The sequence below is a fragment of the Ammospiza nelsoni genome, chromosome 1 (genome assembly GCF_027579445.1).
Source record: "Ammospiza nelsoni isolate bAmmNel1 chromosome 1, bAmmNel1.pri, whole genome shotgun sequence".
In the NCBI taxonomy this organism is placed as follows: domain Eukaryota; kingdom Metazoa; phylum Chordata; class Aves; order Passeriformes; family Passerellidae; genus Ammospiza; species Ammospiza nelsoni.
In genome coordinates, this window is record NC_080633.1 from 65,880,989 (window position 1) to 65,900,188 (window position 19,200).

A 19,200-nucleotide genomic window follows, 5' to 3' on the forward strand; every position below is an offset into this window, starting at 1 on the left:
GAGGGACAGTGCGGAAGCCTTGACGGGATGCGCCACCACGCTGTGCAGGGCGAGAGGGCGGCGCTCTGGGACAGGGGAAGCTTCGAGGGGCTGAACGGAGCAGGGCAGCCGGTCCCGGCTCACCCAGGAGGGAGGCGCGGGGCAGGGGGAGCCGGTGTGCGGGCCAGGGCCAGGGGAGGCCGGCGAGGTGCGAAGGCGCGGGCAGCGGGGCAGGGCCGGGCGGCGGCGCCCGGGGAGCCCGCGGGCGCAGGCAGGGGCGGAGGGCGGGGGCGGCCCCTTCCCTCCCTGCTTCCCCCGCCGCCGGTCGCGCCGGGCCGGGCCGCCTCTCACCTGTGTCGAGGTTTAAGGAGATGCGGGCCTCGGCGAGGTAGGGGGTGTCGCTCTTGGAGCGGACGCGGCGGATGGGTCTGCGGTCGATGTCCTCCTCGGAAGATGCCGCCATTAATGTGGGCACGGTGAGCAGCGTGGCCCGGCGAGCTGGCGAGGGCGAGCGGCGGCGCGGGGCGGCCGGGCGAGGAGGGGGCGGAGGGGGAGACAGGGGAAGGGAGGAGGGAGAGAGGCGCGGGAGGGGGAGGGGAGGACGGGGAAGGAGAGAGGGAAAGGGAGAAAAGAGCGCAGGGAGGGAGGGGGAGAGACAGGGAAAACCCGTCAAGGATCTGCGGACGGGAGCGGCCGCGGCGGCCCTGCCCGCTGCCCCTGCCGAGTCCCGCCCGCCTCCGCTGCGGGGCACGGAGCGCTGTCCCCGGCGCCGGCGCTGCCGGCCCCCGCCCCGGGCACGGTCCGGCCGACCGCCTTTCCCGCCCCCAGGGGAGGTCCCGGCTGAGGTGCCGAACGCCGCCGATGGGCCTGGCCGGCAGAGGTGCCACCCCGCAGCAAGCCCGGAGCCCCGAATGCTCACTTCTAGCCCAGGGCCTCCGGAACTCACAGCACCGCTTCATTGGGACTTGGTGGGATGTCTAACGGTGCATGCCTTCACCTCCTTACCCTTGCTCCATGGGCAAACCCATGGCGTAAAGCGGGATGGCGTGCCACACCTTGGCAGTTTAAATGCCAGGGGGACTGAGGAGCTTGCACTCAACGTTTGAAACTGACCAGCCTCAAAGCCCGGGGCTCGCCTTCCTAAGGGCTTCGGCAGGTCTTTGAGAAAAATGTGACCCTCTGCAAAAACCAGGGACTCCCTACTTCTGCTGCAAACTGGACTTGGTGTTTTGTGGAATCTCTGTTTCTCTGTTTAGTAATCAGCTCTTTATGTAGACATTCTTACCCTGCCTGCCACATTAGGGCTCCAATTTCGGTTGGTTAGTGTAATATAAATAATCAAAAAATGCTATTAAAAATAAGTGGGTAGCACAAAAGTACTACTTTACTAAAAGTAAAGTATAAGCTAGACAGTTAAAATATGTGCATAAGAGTGTACTAGCTCATGTAATTTAATTCAGGGCTTTTTAGAAAAAATGCCAAAACCCACTCTGCTTGAAGTCACTAAACTGTCAGTACTTCCAATATCTTTTGTATTGGTCAGCTTCAATGAGAAAGAAAGACCAAGGAAGGAATGTTGGATCTCACAAATTCTGAAGGCAGTGATAATAACACTAGTTAGTCTGAATTTTGAAGGACAGTTCTCTTATTCATTCCTGCAGAGTCAAGAATTTTCTGTTCCATGTTTGCCAATTAGTACTATTGAAGTTTTGGGTTGTGCTGCATTGGCTGTAACATTGGGTTTAGCTCAAGTCTGCTGTTAGCTGTAATCCCTCCATAAATGTTCTCAAGAACTTTCATGTTTCTCTGCCTGGAATGGTTAAGATATATTTTGTTTGCAAATCAATTCTATTTTGGTGTGATCTCACTAGCTCACCCTGGCTAAAACAGAAAAAAAAAGTTTTAGTTAGCACTTGCAGGAGAATTTTGAAAATTATTCCTGTTCATACATATGCAGGTGCTTGTAGTTAGACAGCCTTGGCATCTTTGGATGTCTGGTGAACCACCACATCGCTTGTGAACGAGGAGGTACCATCTGGTCCATCTGCATCTCAAGAAGTAGTCTTTAATTAACATCATATGCTGTTTAGGGAAGCTGTGGTCTTACCATTATCAAGGTTGAAGCAGATCCGAGCTTCTTCCAAGTAAGGGGTGTCACTCTTAGACCGGAGCCTTCTGATGGGTCTCCGGTCTATGTCATCCTCAGAAGTTGCTGTCACCAGAGTGGGCACAGTGAGAAGAGTTGCCCGACGAGCTGGTAAGAAGAAATAAATGAGGATGAGAATAGCAGAGAGAAATAGAAAGGGGAAGAAGGAGGTAGAAAAAGAATAATCATAATAAAAAAGACTAGAAAAGAAAAGAGAAAGAAAATCACTCAATAGAAGAGATGATCTGTAGCAGGTAGTAGAACAGGCTGTTTGCTGTGAGGTCCTTGCCTTATATTCTACATGATACAGAATTTAAGGGCTGGACTGAATTATACCAAGAAAAGATTGCTTTCTTTTGTGTCCCAAAGACACAGATTACAGATCTGTTGTTGCCACAGATTGCTTGTTCTAAGTTCCTAGTTACACCACTAAAACAATCCTTTTCTCAACTTCTCAATAGCTCAATAGCTGCAGTCTCTCTTTTCCTGAATGCAGTTTTTGAGGCTGTGATACCTGAGGAGTGGAAATATTTAAGTGGTCAATTAATCTGCAGATATCAATGGAAGCTGATATTTCCAGATATCAGTGGAACACATGATATGATTATTATTCTTGACAAGATGCAAACTATTCCAAAACTCAGTTTCTTGTTGTCTCCTCTTGAGCGTTTAAAATTAACAGCTACTTTTTTTTTGCTCTTGATCACTTTATGTCTTAATTTCTTAGTTGTGGAGCAGGGAGAAACATAATTTTCATTCAGTAGGGATTTTGTGAACATATAATTCCATTAATATTGTAAAGTATTCATATACTTTAGTGAAGCACCAATGAAAAACCCATGAGGAAAGTATCTTCTGAGCAGGATTTAAATGGCTTGGGGCCATGCATTCAAGGAGGAGAAAGCAAAATATTTAATACTGGCTCATTAAGTGAGCACTGCCCACTCCATGCACTGATGAAGCAAATGGTAGGATAGTAAAAAATTGCTGTCATCATGCAATTAGAAGCCCTACTATAATCCATATATATAAGGAGACAATTAATGTTGAAGAGGCAACCTTCATTTGGGCATTGCCTAGGTATTTAGCTCTGGACCTTATAGCTTTGATAATGTCCCTTAAATGTAGGTGTTTTATATGTGAAATGTAATTATGAGTGGCTGTTGATTGCTTTGGGCACTGAGCCTATAAATTACAAATCACAAAGAGAAGAGCCTTGTTAAATATATCCAACTAAACTCTCTGTATCTGAGTAGATAAAGATTATCACAAATGCTAGTTGGGATGTGGCTGATCATTGAAATAATGAGGACCATCCACAAGTACTTTCTCCTCCACTTGGAAAGAGAATTTCTGCTTGAAAGCCCATCCTTACCCACAATGTGGGCCTATAAACATTAACTACCATGTGGGACCCTGTAAGAGCCTAGGAGCCTAAACCCTAAATGTTTCTTGCTGTTGAGACATTATTTAGCATAAGAGACTTTATCTCAGGGCTTTTGTAGAGCATCACACTTCAAATAACTAACAATGAACTGTATTCTCCCTCTGGGAGTAGAGAACATGACTGATAGTGACTAAGAGCATATTCTGCAACCTACTAACTATGATTCTTTATTTTAAAAGTTTTTTAGAGTTTCAAATGAGACTTGTCAATCAGTAGCTTTCTGATGCCTAAGATCTGACTAAGGTGTTAGGTATGATAGCATATAATTAGTATGAGTTAACAAAAGCTGTCATGCTCTATTTTTCAATCTGGTGTATTATGTAGTTTACTAAACAAGTAAATCTGTGCTGCTGGAGGTAGAGGATATTTCTGGTCTAACTTACTTATTTTCTGTTTTTAAATAGATTTTTTCTGGGTGGGGGGACGTTGCTCATTTCTAACCTAGCATTTGAATTTGAAGTAAAAGCAAAGGGCAGGAGTTGAAATTGATTTAATGGGGTCAACTATTTAGATTAAGCTAAAGTAAACATTGCAAGTAGGCTGTAAACCATTCCTCCCTTGTAATAGGGAATAGTAATGAAGATAAAAGAGAATGGAAAATTTCTGCTATGGAAAATTTTGTGTACTGCATCTTCAAATTTACACTTAAGGAAGATTTATCTATACAGGAAGTTATTATTGTAAAAGTCATCTCATAAAACAACCATGTAAAAGATTTGTCTTTTAAAACTGGCATGACCTAGCTGTAGTTGAAGTCAGTGAAAGAACACCCATGAATTTCAGCTCGATCACAGCACAGAAATATATCTGAAAAAAACCCCAACACCAAAATACATATACATTTTTAGTAAACAAAGAATAAGAGTAAGCTTTTCTATATAATTGTTTATAAATAATTTTTACCTTTTGGGTCAAAATATTGGGATCTGGCTTGTATTCATTTTGACTGCAAGTAGGTGGATGCTAGAAAATGTTTCTTGGAGTAATCATTATGTATTACTTTGACAACCATCATTATCTACCCTTTGTGTATATTACCAAAAGGAGTTTTCAAGAATGACTGGAAATTTTAAGTAAACATTGAAAACATTTCAGAGTAGGCTAATAAGTATTAAAACATTTTGCAATAAAAACCTAAGATCAATTCTAGAACTGAAAAGTATAGCTGATGACATTCTGGTATCCACAGAGTGACAGTGAATGTTTATGCCTGCCATGAATATAACTGTACACATTCTTTTCCTAATCCACAGCAGTCTTTATTTCAAGAATGACTCGCCATACATTTTTTAGTAAAGCTGTCAATGTATGCCCATGTGACTCTTGGGTCCATCACAGATAACCCACCAGTATCTCTAGCTTCAGCTGCTCTCCATGAACCAGCTCAGTCTCTGGAACATACGTTTAGGAGATAGTTTTCCAGGAAAATTAGGAGGTATCCTCTTGAAGGTCTTGGAGCAATGGAATGACATTACAGTACACATTAAGGGACCTGCTTACTCTGCAAATAGATATAAGACCAGTGTCTAAAAGCTCAATTTAAGGAGCCACTGTAACAGCATGAGGAAGGGAAATAAGTAATTTTGTTAAATTCTTTAATTCTATTTTCATTGTTCCTCATAGGCTTACACTCCAATTGGCTCATTGCGGCAATGTCTAGTCTGGTATTTTTTAGAAAGGGAAAAAGTTGCTTATGAAGAGAAAAATACCTTAAAATGCAACACAAGTATGTCTTTGGGAGAAGGGAAAGTAAAATATATAAATTTTTGTATTACAAGTTCAGAGGCATTTTTAACATATAATTTCAATATGTTTAGTTAGATCTATAGCTGGTCACAATTTTTAAATACTCCTTAAAATTACTGAAAATATGAAGGGTGATTACACCTTCCATTTTTTCCTTTAAGATACTTTTCCACATATTTTAATAAAAATGTTAGTAGTAATTTTTGTTTGCCAAGAACTACCTTTGTTTTGAAGAGTTATAGTTTTGATTTTTTTAAGAGTTGTGTTACTTAGAAAAAAAAATTGGAAAAATTTCAGAGGTGAAATAGCATCTTCCTAAAAATTAATTGGAGAAAACATGTAATACTCATTTAGATTTTCCCCCCACTTTTACCAATCAGCCTTTACTAAAATAACTCATTGGTGACACAAGTACCGTGGTCATTTTTGACTCAATAGGGTCTTCACCTAGAAACCCTAATTTGCAGAGTACATTTTGACCTCAAAATGGCAAATCTTTGAAATACGATGATTTTTATCTTAGTACAAGTGAAGTGCTGAAATGTTTCTTGCAGATGTCTAGATGTAGAAAGGCTGTGTTCCTGATGCATAGAATCAAAGCAACTTCAAATAACACTGAAAGAGCCACAAGGGGGATGCTGGTTTACATCAGAAATCTCAAAGGCTTTTCTGAGGAAAACCTTGTTTCTCAGGCCAAATTTTTAACCACTTTGTAAAATCCCTATAAAAATATTTTAATTGCAATCCTACTATTGCTGATTGAATATGATTCTTCTTCCTTGCTACTTTTTTCCGCTAGAGGAACATATGGGATCTTACTCAGTTCTCCTTCATGCTTCTGTGGAGAGGGCTCACCATGACATAAAATATCTGCCTGTGGATAATGCATGCAGAAATATATTTTTGGCTAAATGGAAGCTTTAAAAAGATGAGTTCGGGTACATTTTGATTCATCTAGCACATGATACTCCTTTTGTGCTAAAGAAACATTATTAGGCTGTGAATATTCTTCCTTAAAGACAAACCAGGCAATGGGTTCAATTGAATGTTTATCAGGAAAAAAAAATCTTTTGGTCTGGTTTAATGCCACTTCACTTTATCAGTTGCATTTAAAAGAAGGTGAAAGGACAACATTTGGAGGATTAGATTTGGGAAATGGAGTATGAGTTGCAGGAGAGGCAGAGAGTGGAACATGTGGAGAGGACATAATTTGTCATTTATGAAGAAAGATTTATAGGCTTGTGTCTCCCACATAAACACAGAAGCACATGCATATGGATTGCTCCATGTCTCTAAAGCAAAGCTGTTGAAACCTGTCTTGATGGACTTCAGTAATCTGAAGCAAAGTACATGGACACATCATATTCAACCACAGGCCCAAGGGTTGCAAACAACTGTACCCATGTGAAAGGATATCCACATTTATGTGCACGTTCGTTCTGCTGGTTTGTGGAATTTGGTTAAAAAGTGTGCACAATACACCTAACTAGCATTTTTTGTACATTTTAGTTGAAGCTTGCTTATTTCTCTATGTCCAAAGGCATAGGTTGTTCTGAAATTCTCAATAATGGGGATATGCCAGAATAGAAAGTAGGAAAAGGATTCTAAAAAGGATGAGGAAAAGGTTGATGTTGATCAGTTTCCTAATATTATTTAAAGGTAGGGACATTTTATTAAGAATGCACATTTGATGTTACTAATTCTTCTGATATTGATGTCAGTCTAAGAACTAGTGATATCACTAGTGATAGATAAAAGAGACCTGGAAGCTATTGTAATTTTGAAAATATGTTAACATATTGGATGGATTAATCACACATTTTGGTGGATAGAGGGACATCCAGAGTGGAATCATTCTGGATTAGGATCTGAGGATTCTGCAGCAATATGTTTTTATAAAACACTGGACCCAATTTAATATGCAAAAGCAGAAGGAAAGTAGCAATGAAGAGTCAGCAGTGATTAAATCAAACATCTAGAATGAATCAGCACTGACTGAATTAAAATAAATGAGCAAAAAATGAAGCACAGTGAAATAAATATTGTGGAAACATAGAGTAACAGAAAAATGTGGAATTAAAACTATACCTGAGAGTACTTTATTAAACATTATCAAGAAGAATGATTTCCTGAAATCTTTTCAGCAATCATGGCCTATATGTCTATACAAACTTGTTACCCCTGGCAGTATGAACTATATTTTTATTTCTATATTTTTTTTACTTTCCATTTTTTATTCATTCATGCTCCTGATAAATGTGAATTAACCAAGTAAATTACATGAATGTTGCAACCAATAAAAGCATACCTAATATAAGTCTGTCTGTAACTTAATTATAGGTACAATGGATAGCTTAAGATAAACCTGCAAGAGGGTTTTGTTCAATTAAATTAAATATGTGAAGTGTATCTTACCAAATGGCCTAGCTAGCAACTTCAAGGAATGTAGCAGAATCTTCAAAATAATTAACATAGTTAATTTTAATTTTAATTAAATAGTTAATTTTAAGTTGGTGTGCCCTGCTGGTATGAAAGGATCTAAGGTACAAGGTTATAGGATATAAATGGATGCACAGCTCTCTCACAGGAAATTAGGAAGTATTTTATTGAGTCAGAAGTCATGTGAGAGCTGAACCCAAACTCCCAGCAGGGACCTGAGAGTTGCACTGTGGTGCAAAGGTGGATGCCTGCATCCCAGAGTGGCACCCTGACACTGCACTGTCAGCCCATGCTGTCAGACTGGCATGCTGTTGCTAGAGGCACTAAGAGAGGGTGAGTCTTGGGCCCCATTCCATCAGATCATGCCTGCAGAAAAGTGCCACGTGCTGTCTGTGATGGGCAAATCCCCTTTTATGGCAGTACCTAAAGCCTTCTCTTGCAATGTACTGGGCAGGAATTATTCTTCTCTCTTAGAGTTCATCCAGGTGCTCAGCTCCCCTGGTGTACAATGGGAGGGAGGGAGGGTGGGAGGGGTTCCTCAGTTCTTAATCCAAGGTGATGGAGCCTAGGTGAAAGCCAGGTACCAACAGCTCTGTGTGCACTCTTTGCACAGAGTTTAGTTGGCTGTGGCTCAAGGCAGGCTCTTTGACATGATACAGATGTTGGAGAGAATGTTTTAAAAGGCCCTGACCAGCTTTGGAGCTTCTTGAAAGAGAAGCAAGTAGCCTCAAAATCTGCTTTCTCCCTGATTTTGGAGTTACACTTACACTGTGGCCACTGCCCATTTGCTGAGCAAGGCTTCAACTATGCCTGTGCCTGGCTACATTCCTCACTGATCCACATCCAGACTGCTGACTTCACGTCCTGCTTAGTCTCATGCCTGCCTCATCATCCATGGACTTGTCTGATGGTCTGGACTCCTGACTAAACCTGGTGACTGTCACCAGACCTGCATGGCTTGTGTGCTGCTGTGCTTTACCTCTCATAGGTGAGGCTGCTGCCTCTGCCTATTTTGGTGACTCTGGGTTTATTTTCCCTTACAGAGCTTCTCACTTCTGCTGCTTCTCAGTGCCTGTCTGCTCAGCTCTGTCAAATGTGAAGTCTTTCTTTTCATGCCCAAAAGCATAATTTTTATATAGAACTTCAAGATCAATGATGCCTCTCCAAACCAGGCTACAGCCAAGATGAAATCTTCACATTTACAGCTTTGGATTACAGCTTTACCCATTTTTGGGAAAGTTACTCTCTTTTCTGAATTAGATTCTATCTTGCCATTCCTCTATGCAAACAAATGCCATTAGCACAGGCATCTTTCACTCAATTTCACTGTCTAGGCTTTCATAATCAGTATAGAGGCAAGACTTACATTAATCCAAGGAAGATATCTAAGATTAGGTGAACCCTGCTTTTAAAATGACATTTTTTCTGAGACATGCTAAGCTAGTTAGAACTCTTAGGTAGAAACATCATCACTGAGGCCACCTAAGGGATAAGTGAACTAAATCCTATTCCAGGCCACATTACATACTTTCAGCCCTTGCAGCTGAAAGCCATGATAGATTTGCATTTAGAATACATTTGCAGCCAAGAATAACCAGTACCATCCAGACGCTTCAGAAGGAGAAGGCTTTTTTGAAAATGAAAGTCCAGCTTCATGCTTAGATTTCAGATTCAGGCTTTCCAAGGGCAAGAGGCTGGATCCAAAGGATCACAGTCCTTTCTTTCCTGTTTCTGATTTGCAGATGCGTCACCAGGCATTACGCACTTGGCAAGGACATCCCACCAGCTCCTAGCTTCCAACATACAGTACAGAAGAGACAGTCAGGAGGGCTGCAGAGCTTAGGATATTTCTGGCTTGTGTTTGAAGACTACAGCCAGCTGGCTTCATTTACCAAGTTTTCTAAATCTAGCTAATCCTACTGGCAGATCCAGCTTTTGTGACTTTTCCATCCCTCCTGCTTCACTTTCCTTGAAGGAAACAGGGAACAGCTGTTTGAACAGCAGAACAGCCTGAACGGGCAAGCATTTCTCTGCTCTGTGCTCAGCACATGGAAGTGAGGTGATGGCTGCTCCTGCAGAGAAGAGGATGGGAGAGGTGGCAGCTCATAAAGTAACACCTCTCTCCTCCTACCCTAAAACAGCAAAGGCAGTTTGCATCTTTCTGCAGGAGCAGGGACAAGGTGTGGGTGTTAGTGCAGGCAGTAAGGTGCAGAGAACTGGTGGGTTAGTTGCTGGAGGATAAAACCCTGTCTCAGTCTATTTGTTGAGGTCAGAGCATCACACATCCAACTACATAACACCCCAGGCCAGGTAGAATTTTATGTCATCAGTTGTCAATGACATCATAGCTCTTTGAGTTCCTTCCCTTCTCTTCCACCCACAAGGAATGACTAGAAATGAGAATGAGTGCTTTACAGCTGCCATTTGTAACATTGTCATGTCATTAATGTCAAAACAGTGGAAATACTTTTTTCTTCATCTGGAGTACTAAAGGGCAGAGACCTTCAAATCTCATAAAAGAGTTGAGTGGGTCATAAACCCCCATTCTACATTGTGTAAACAGAGCACTTTGTAATGCAATAACTAACAATATAACTACACTACTAATAACACATATACTGTTTTCTGATGTTGTTTCTAATTAAATGGCAGAATACTGTAGTCTTCTTTCACTCAGTTCTTATTGCAGTTTTAATGCATATACACATACTGTTTGATAGTGTGATTTGCTAATAGCGTCATGCTATTATACCAACATCAAATAGTTACTTGCAATCCCATTAGGCAGATCTGTTGGCAATGCTTTCTTGCAGACCTTTTATTCAGTTCCATACTAGCTACTTGAGCTATGCTATTTATTGCGGATGAGTGCCTCACATTCAGTGTGTTTTGGGGGCGGTTTCAGAAAGTTAAAGCTTAATGCAGTTAGCCTGTTTCTCAGAAGGTGGAGAAGGAAAGAAATATGATGATTTTGCCCATGTTTGGAGATATCATGCCATTACCTCATATGAAAGGGCTTGTTTTTTGGAAGACAGCTTTAAAATTTGGCATAAGGTACAAGGGCAACAGGAGTTAGCAGAGCTGTATAGGCAGCATGAATACACACTCAATAGGTTTGAGTTGCTTGTTCTGTACTGGGGGTAAAGCAGCTGAGAGGAAGGGGTTATTTAGAAGTTTGGGGCTAAAGGTAGTCATAAAGGCATTTACTGCAGAAAAGCTTGATGATCATAATTCTTCCAGAGGCTTATTCTTCAGCCTGCTGAAGCAGTCTGTGGCACCTCAGAGAGGCTCAGCAAAAGCCTCCTGAAACTTCTCTCTGCACAGGCCACATTTCATCTCACATCCTATTGCCACTGCAATTGTTCATCTGTTCTTCCCCTCAAGCACCTCTCCTGTTGCCAGGGGGCTGCTGTGTTGCAGCATTTGGGAATGTAAAGCAGAAGCATTGTCTCTTCCATGCTCTGAGCAATTTCCCTGCTGGCACTCAGCTTGTTGGAGAGCAGCTGACCTCAAGCACAGAAATAGGAAAAGAGGGGAGGTTACTAGAGTTTGGGGAAGAGGCCTCACCTCAAGCATGTAGAGGTAAGAGATGCAAAGGGCAGGAGCTGCGAGAAATGCAGTAAAAAGAGCAATGAGAAAGGCAAAAAGTGGAAGGGGACAGAGCCTAAGTGCAGCATGGCTTTTCTGTCAATGTTTCTAGTTGTGGAGGGAGGTAGAGTGTGGGACACTGGTGGACAGGGGAAGAATGTAATTGGTAACTTTCATAAAACATTCCCAAGCAGGGAAAAAAGAAATCTCCAAGTCTCAGTGCCAGCTCCTACTTGTTTTGGCCAAGGGATAAAAGTCTACATGACAGATCTAGAGGTCAGCCCCCTGCTGATGACATTTGTATCAAGGAATACAATTCTGCGTAATATTTTTTTTTCCTTGTTTTGGATTTAATAACTGATCAGTACAAGCATTTCTATATCTGCTAACAATATAATTTCTCCAAGTATGGGTAAGATAATAATGTTTTTTCAATCTTGCTTGCTTGGATATAGTTGTAGTGAAGTTGACCTGCACAACCCTTTCGAGTCACCCTGTGCACATGAGTGTAATAGACTTTCATTGCATGATGACATATTCTTTCTTCCACAGTTGCCTCTGTATGTTGCAGTGCAGGGCATTGGGATGCTGTTGATAATTTGCTATAGTTTGTAAAGCAGTGAGATGTATATTCCTGAATTTTAGTTTCTATGGAATAGAAATGGTTTGTTCCCATAGAGATATCACAAAATTGTTATGGTTGGAACTGGAGGTCATCTAGTCCAACCTCTCTGCTCAGAGGTTTGAATAACATATTTCAAAATTACTTCTTAGCAACACCCAGGTGTTTGTTGTATTTTAGAGATGGAGAAAAAAACCCCCATCAAAATCACTCATTGCCCTCAGTGGTTTTTCCCTGATTTTGAGGTCCTTAGTATTGCTTCTCTTGTTCAATGCAGGAAGCTGTGTTGTGACAAGAAAGGCTTTCTACAACTGGTACAGATTAAATTGCATCACAACAACTGAGACAGCAGCTAAGCAACACAGCGTGTGTTAGGCAGCAGCACCTTGGCTGAGCCAGAGGTCAGAGGTGGTACTGCTCCTCATTATCCTGGGATGGTGGCATCCTGTGAGTGGATTACATCTTGCTCTGGGAGAATAGCCTCCAGAGGGAAGTCCAAACTCTGTTGTTGACACTTTGCATTTGATTAGCAACTAATGAAATTAATAGTGGAAGAAAAATTGATCCCATTTTCAAAAAACAGGCAGTATATAGAAACAAAAATGGCTGATAGAGCTACTTGGCTCTTACAATTTTCTGGAATTTAATATGATGTTTAAAGTTTAAGGGGAAAAAACCCTTCTCTCTGAAATTGCAAGTTTTCTCCAAATATAGAGCTGGTGAGAAAAATGTGAACTGACTTTACCAAAAATATCATCTATGTTGTGAACAAGTCTCAACTACATTAAAGCAGTGGATCTTGGTTACCCTTCCCCTCTCACCCTGCTGCTGCTCTGTGGGGGCCAGCATTTCACAGGGGACGATGAAGACCAGTGAGAGCTGCTCTGTGCAAACCGGGTGGGGGACTGCCTCAGGGCCTTCCCAAACCAGTTTTTCCTGAGTAACATCACCTTATGATCGCTGAGAAGAAAGAGAAGGAAGGAAAGAAGAAAGGACACTACAGGCTTACTCAGCAAGCTGCAGGCCATTGCTGTCTCCTCTGTCATGTCCATTTATGTTCTGCAACACCAGAACTTGTGTCTTGGCAGCTCTTTTTGCTCCTGCAGCACATGCAAGAGCTCTCACAGCTCCTACTTATCCTCTGAGAGGGCAGATCAACCCCACTATTACTCTTCTTGTAGTCCCTTTTAAAGCCCATGCATTTTAAAGGCCCTGTGCCCTCTCAACACTTATGTATGTTGGTCACTGGCCCCTATCTGGCCACATACATTTTAACTGTACTGTTAAACTAATAATTTTCTGAGTTACTGCCAGAGTTTCTTACCTTGGGCTCCTTGACTGTAAAACAGTCTGTGAGCAGACTCAACATCCAAAAAGTAGTCCATTTTGAAGGTGCTTTGTGTACAATACTCCGGTATGAATGATCAGTCAGATTCCTAGAAAAGATTACAGAGATGTCAGAGAAAAAAGCTGGTGGGTTTCTTTGTGGAAAGTACTGTGTAGGCAGTCACTAAAGTACTTCATCTGGCATATTAGGGTCAAAGTATTTTCAAGTCACTATTCATAGAACTTCATAAGCATCCTTTTCTATTTTAGAATGTTTGGTTCAAAACCTTGTCTAAAGAAAAAAAAGAAAAGTGCTACTGCAGTATTAGCAACATTCCTTGTATCTTCCAAGTGCAATCACCTGTATTCTAGACAGTCTCCATTTCTTAAGACACATACTTGGATTCATCTGCCTGTTACATTTGCCCTTAAAAAGAAAATCAGAAAAGCTCAGGACAAGGACCTCCTTTAGCCAGATTCATAGCCAGTGCCTCTAAGTAGGCACTACTATAACAGACTACATTAAAGATTGCATTCTTGCCACTTATGCCAAAACACTGCACTAGAAAGGAAGACACAATATTCTGGATATTTCACTCCACCTAAATGGACCAGAAGCCAACCTTGCCTCTCCTCTCTCCTCTTGCTGACCAGAAGTAGCAACAGAACATTCCACCATCGGTTTTAAAATATGTGGTAAGAGCAATCATTAAGAAATAGTAGGCTTCTCCTAACACTGTTTTGTAGCTAAGGTTTATATTTTTGGCATCCTTTCGAATCGTAGATCTGCCGAGATCCTGGATTACAACTCTCCAAGCTATACACTAATTATGTTTGCCTGAGCCCAGCAGAGTTCCTGGAAAGATACTGTGACCCTTCTCCAGCTTCATTACTACCTTCTGCATTTTATTATACTTTTAAAAACTCACAATAAAAAAACAGGATTTGCAGAAAACACACAACCCAGTTCTCTCACCCACATCACAGTTCACCATAGCATGTAATCATAAGCATGCAAACAACTCTGAACAACATGTATTTTAAGACAGACGGACAAAAATACCTCTAGTCCTTTTCCGTGCAAATCTAACAAAAAGGTTTGAGGCAGGGAGTCTGATTCTTGCTTCAAGTAATTCCTTCAATTTTGCTGTGAAAAGTCAGGAAACTAGGCTTCCAAACCTTTACCTTTTCCCTTTGGTTCAGTTCTCATCAATCAACATGCAGTTCTTTTAAAATTCAGAAGTCTGTCCTGATGAGAAAACTTTTACGTTCCACAGCAATTCACTTTACTGTAGCACTCCCAAACCAGAAATGATACTTACTGCAGAGTATCAAGGGCTGTCTGGCAGTGGTGTAAGCTCCAGTAGTTTCAAGGAGGGTTTCTTTGATCTTACTAAATGTCCCCAGTGTAAGCAAACAATTTTGATTGTTTGATTGGAACTCTGATGAATAATGCATAACGTCAACTGGACTTCCTTTATCAGATAAAAATGGCCAGGAGATGTTGTTACTTAGCAACAGGAGGTGACACTACGTTCATCTCCCCCACTCCCCCTCACCCTTCGTACTAAAAAATTAAGCCCCTGGTTTTGATTTGATAAAAACTTTCCTAAGGAAAAAAAAATCTGTATCAAGTTTCCTTAAGAATTTGTTTTACACGTCGATCTTCCTTGTTGCATCTCAGATTCTGAGATAATTTTAATGTTTCATAATTATTAAATTTAAATATAATGTTATGTTTTATCTAATAGTTTTCTTTCACTAACTAAAATACCTGCTTACTCCATCATTTACCATAAGGGTAATGAGATTGTTTTGCTATGAATATAATGCAAATAACATCTTGAGAAGAGATTAATTTCTTATCTGGTACTGCTTGTTGGACAAGGCAGACAGAAAAAGCAACATACAAAATGTTCCAGTAATGCTACGAAATATATAGAACATTGAGAAATCTTTCCTATTACAGAATTCCTACTGTAAGGAATTCATTCATTCTTGAAGGAGCTCTAACATCTGATATAAGCATTCTCAAGGAATCGTTGCATTTCTGCTTAAGATACAGCCTTTTACAAAATACACAATGTAGCTTTTTTTAGGAAATGCACATTGACAAAAAGCCAAAGCACTGAAAGATTTTAAAAATAAATAAATAAAATCAGATGCAGAAGTACTTACCGGTGTTACTGACCTCTTTCCATCCTACTGTCATGGATTAAGACTAAGCAAATGCAACCCAGTCTGTGAGCCAGAAAGAACAGCTTCTAATTTTCACTTCAACCTCGAAATCAAGAGTACTGAATAGAGAAAGGTGACGGATCTGCTGTTTTATATTATGATGAAATGAAAGCTCTTAGCACAGATCTGAGTAGAACTGCTTTTTTTTATACTACATTAGCCTGCTAATTTGAGGAAAGTGAAAGGCTTTGTTTTACTGTCTTTTATCTGTTCTCTTTGCTACCCCCACAATTTAATTTGCATTTAAAATTATTCTTATGTCTCCACTGCACTCCAAGGTATGGAGCATTTTCTAATCACGATGAATGTTCAGTGTGGTTTTTTTGTGCAATGCCACTTTTATTCTGAGCCAGAAACATGGTGAGTAATTATAATTGCCAGCTATTTTCTAGAATGAAATACAGAGTGGTTGTCTGATGCAGTTTTTGATTTTTCCTTCATTTAGCAGTACATTGCAACAAACTACTCAGTCAAAGCATCAGTAAAAATATAAATCAAAGAGCACAGTGTCATGGCATGATAGCTTAAATATGCATATCCATAGACTGTGAAAGCAGAATATGTTTCTACCGAGATCTTTTCAATTATAATTTGCCTTTTAAAAGTTTAAAAGTGAGCTTGAATAGCTAATAAACTGAAATATAGCAGTTATCTCTTTGTGGCTTACAGCTGATCTAGTTTAGTATTACTGAAGCTGCACATAGTTTGGAATCCTGATCAAGCCAGGCACTAGGGGCTAAGAAGGGCCATGCTATTAAGCTGCATGGGCATCCTTCACAAGAGGATTATGACCCTGCTTTTTCCAGCAGGTCTTTGAGAAGTTCCCCAAAGCCTTTTTGGAAGAGAGTAAGAAATTGAAGAAGGTAGTGATAAAATGATCCTTTGATAAATTTAAACTCAGGAGTGCTGGTCAAGAGAAGTGTCAATAAGCAGACAGACCTAGTCTTCTCATTTTTGCAGATATTTTGCTCAAAAGGTCAGATATAAATACCTTCTAAAATCCATTGCCACCAAATATTACTGGTGCTCAAAACTGGGTCTTTTCAGTATCAGAAAACTCTATATCAAGTAGCATAGGATTTTTTGTTTGTTTTTAAAAAGAAACCCAAGAAGATGAATAAACCCTCAGAGTACAGGGATTTTTTTGGAGCAAGTTAGAAAGTAAGAATCCCCATGAAGAGATTACTATATGGCTTCCCATTCCTAAGGCTTCTTATATTCTTTTCCAGAGCATCCAGACAGCATCAAAGATAAGGAGAAGCGACATGAACTCCAAGTAGAGTCTGGTATGGCTGTTTTTACACTGGCACTCCACTAAATATAGTTGGATTGAGTAGGTGTCTCCCTGTGCCACCTTAGTGGTAGATGAGGTTTACCAAACTGTGTTTCTGTTTTCAGAGATGTGGCAAACATTTTCATTCCTAAGGACAAATTAAAGCAAAAGCAATCCACAAGAACACTGCAAGCTGCTTTATTTGCATTTTGGAGAGTTGCTAGCACCTCCATCTTTGCATTTTGGAGGGTTTGTATTTGCCATGGTGACTATTGAACAGTGGCTGTATAGCTATGGAGTTGTATAGCTGTTCCTCCAAGCTGGCCTCTGATAATAGTTGGATCCATTACAGGGGCCAGTTGCCTGTTTAGGCAGGCTGGCTTTCTTTAACATAAAACCAGGAAAAATAAGAAAGGCTGGCAGCACAGAGATTTAGAAGGAAAATGGAAGACAGGAACATCACTCACTCCAAGGATTATGCCTGTTTGCAAGCAATATGGAATACTTTTGGTTTTTCCTCGGGACACAATCTCTCAGTCAGAAGGAAATTGAAAAAAACTACAAGCTTGCAGGCTGGAGAATGTTTAATAGCACCTATCCTTTAGCCTTTGATGTATCCTCCTGATCCTCTTTGCTGTGTCCTTTCCAATATGCATGGTCATCTTCAATCATGACTGGCAAGCAAAGTCATTGAAATCACCAGCAGCCTCTCTACTTACCATTGCAAGATCATCCATCTTGATACCTTCATCCATCTCAGGGATTTACAGTTTATTTTAAATTATAGTGCAGCATTTCTGACAACTGCTAAGAGCTCTTTCTGACTAGGGAGCACTTAGCAACAAGAAAGGTAACAGTGCCTATGTATTTATGTGCTTCTGTAACATTCATCATCATGAGGGAAATCCTTGCCTGCCTGATTGGAAAATCTCTAGGATGGTGGTGTGGGCTCAGATTTGACCCACAGTCCAGGAAGAGCTCAGCTCTCAGAAATCCAGTTCACTTGAAAAGCTTACATGTCTAGATCCGTTTTAAACACGATCCCCAGATCAGGCTTCACAAACCCCTGAGGCTCAGGGGGAAAGTTCTGCACAACTCTTGTGCTAAAGCATAGGCCACTGAGATGTGTACTCTGACTTGGTTTCCAAAGAACAGCAGAGCATCTCAGAGGACAGGACAGGGAAGGGCAGCAGTAGCCAGAACCAGAAACTGTACTTTCTAGCTCTCTGTTTTTCCTGTGCTTTATCAAGGCCTGAAGCCAAACTTGCAAAACTTCTGCTATTGACTGAATTATCAGTATAGATCCCTGTTTAGGATAACGGGTGAAGTGATTTTGTAACATACACAGGTATCTATATAGGACTAGACAGAGACTGAATGCCTTGTGAGCTAGACCATAATACCAACCAATCAAACTCTGCTAAAGAAATACTTGGAAAAAACCTATCACACTTAGGAAAAATCTGAAGCCAAAATTCCTCATCATGAGCTTTAGTAACCTACTACATCACATTTGACTTTTCCCCAAATTAAAAAAAGAAAGCCAACAAAAAACCCTCCCAAATCTTAAGAGGAACGTAATTGAACACTTGGCATTTAAAAGGAGTGAGAAAGGAGTGAGTAGCCTTCTGGTTCTCTAACAGTCAGATACTTGTAGGCATTGGGCTGAGGTTTTTTCCTACCCTGAACTCTACTGAGAATATAACTGTTACTGTAATGACTCAGAGCCTTGAAAAAAGAGTCTGCTGCTGACAAACACTAATATTAACCTGAAAGAAAGTGGGAGAGAGAATGTAATGTGTGACTGAAGAAGTGTAGGCAAGGTGATTATTACAGAGAGTTGTTTCCTGAGGGATACATTCAGAATAAAGGAAGAATATAAAAGTTTATGCCCCTAAGCTGTGAAGAATGGGCTTTTTTTAATTATAATGATTAGTCTTGTGCTTAGATATGTTAAAAAGAGAGGATTGCTACCAAAATTAGGACACAAATGTGTTCTCTATTTCTTATTTGTAATGCAAGACAGATATTATGATGCACATAACAAACAGCAAAAGACAAAAATATTCAAATGAGGTTTGCAGATTCTTTACGGAGATCGAGACTAACTTTGATGCTTTCAGAACTTTGCAGAAATTTTGTACAAGTCCATTTTGGGATCCTTAGGCTGAAACCAGGAATTTAATGAGAGATGTCCAGAAGAAGGTGCTTCCAGTGCTAGTATTTACTTTTAATGCTTCTGCCATAAAAGTTATCAATATCCAGAAACATTAAAGTGAATGTAAAGGTAACTCTGGCTCTTGAGATCAGTGGAAGGTTTGGGCAGTGCTTTCATAGCATCAAGGTCACATTCTTGTTATTTAGGTCTAAAGCAAGAACTGCATGGATTCTAGTGC

The 19,200-nt window shown here is 40.6% G+C and overlaps 1 protein-coding gene across 6 annotated transcripts in view; it reads right to left on the bottom strand.

Annotated features, from left to right (window-relative positions):
* PHACTR1 (phosphatase and actin regulator 1) overlaps positions 1 to 19,200 on the bottom strand; it is a 325,876-nt gene that overhangs the window by 284,566 nt on the left and 22,110 nt on the right. For 3 of the 6 annotated variants that reach the window (XM_059472178.1, XM_059472170.1, XM_059472127.1), the window contains exons 1-4: positions 14,616 to 14,778; positions 13,292 to 13,403; positions 2,087 to 2,233; positions 331 to 477 (exon numbers count right to left, since the gene is read on the bottom strand). In XM_059472178.1, the coding sequence (XP_059328161.1) occupies positions 331 to 477; positions 2,087 to 2,233; positions 13,292 to 13,352 (355 nt within the window). In that variant the 5' untranslated portion in view covers positions 13,353 to 13,403; positions 14,616 to 14,778. Of the gene's footprint in view, positions 1 to 330; positions 478 to 2,086; positions 2,234 to 13,291; positions 13,404 to 14,356; positions 14,570 to 14,615; positions 14,779 to 15,471; positions 15,533 to 19,200 lie in introns of those variants that run through there. The other 3 variants (XM_059472144.1, XM_059472135.1, XM_059472153.1) reach the window with 3 other exon arrangements.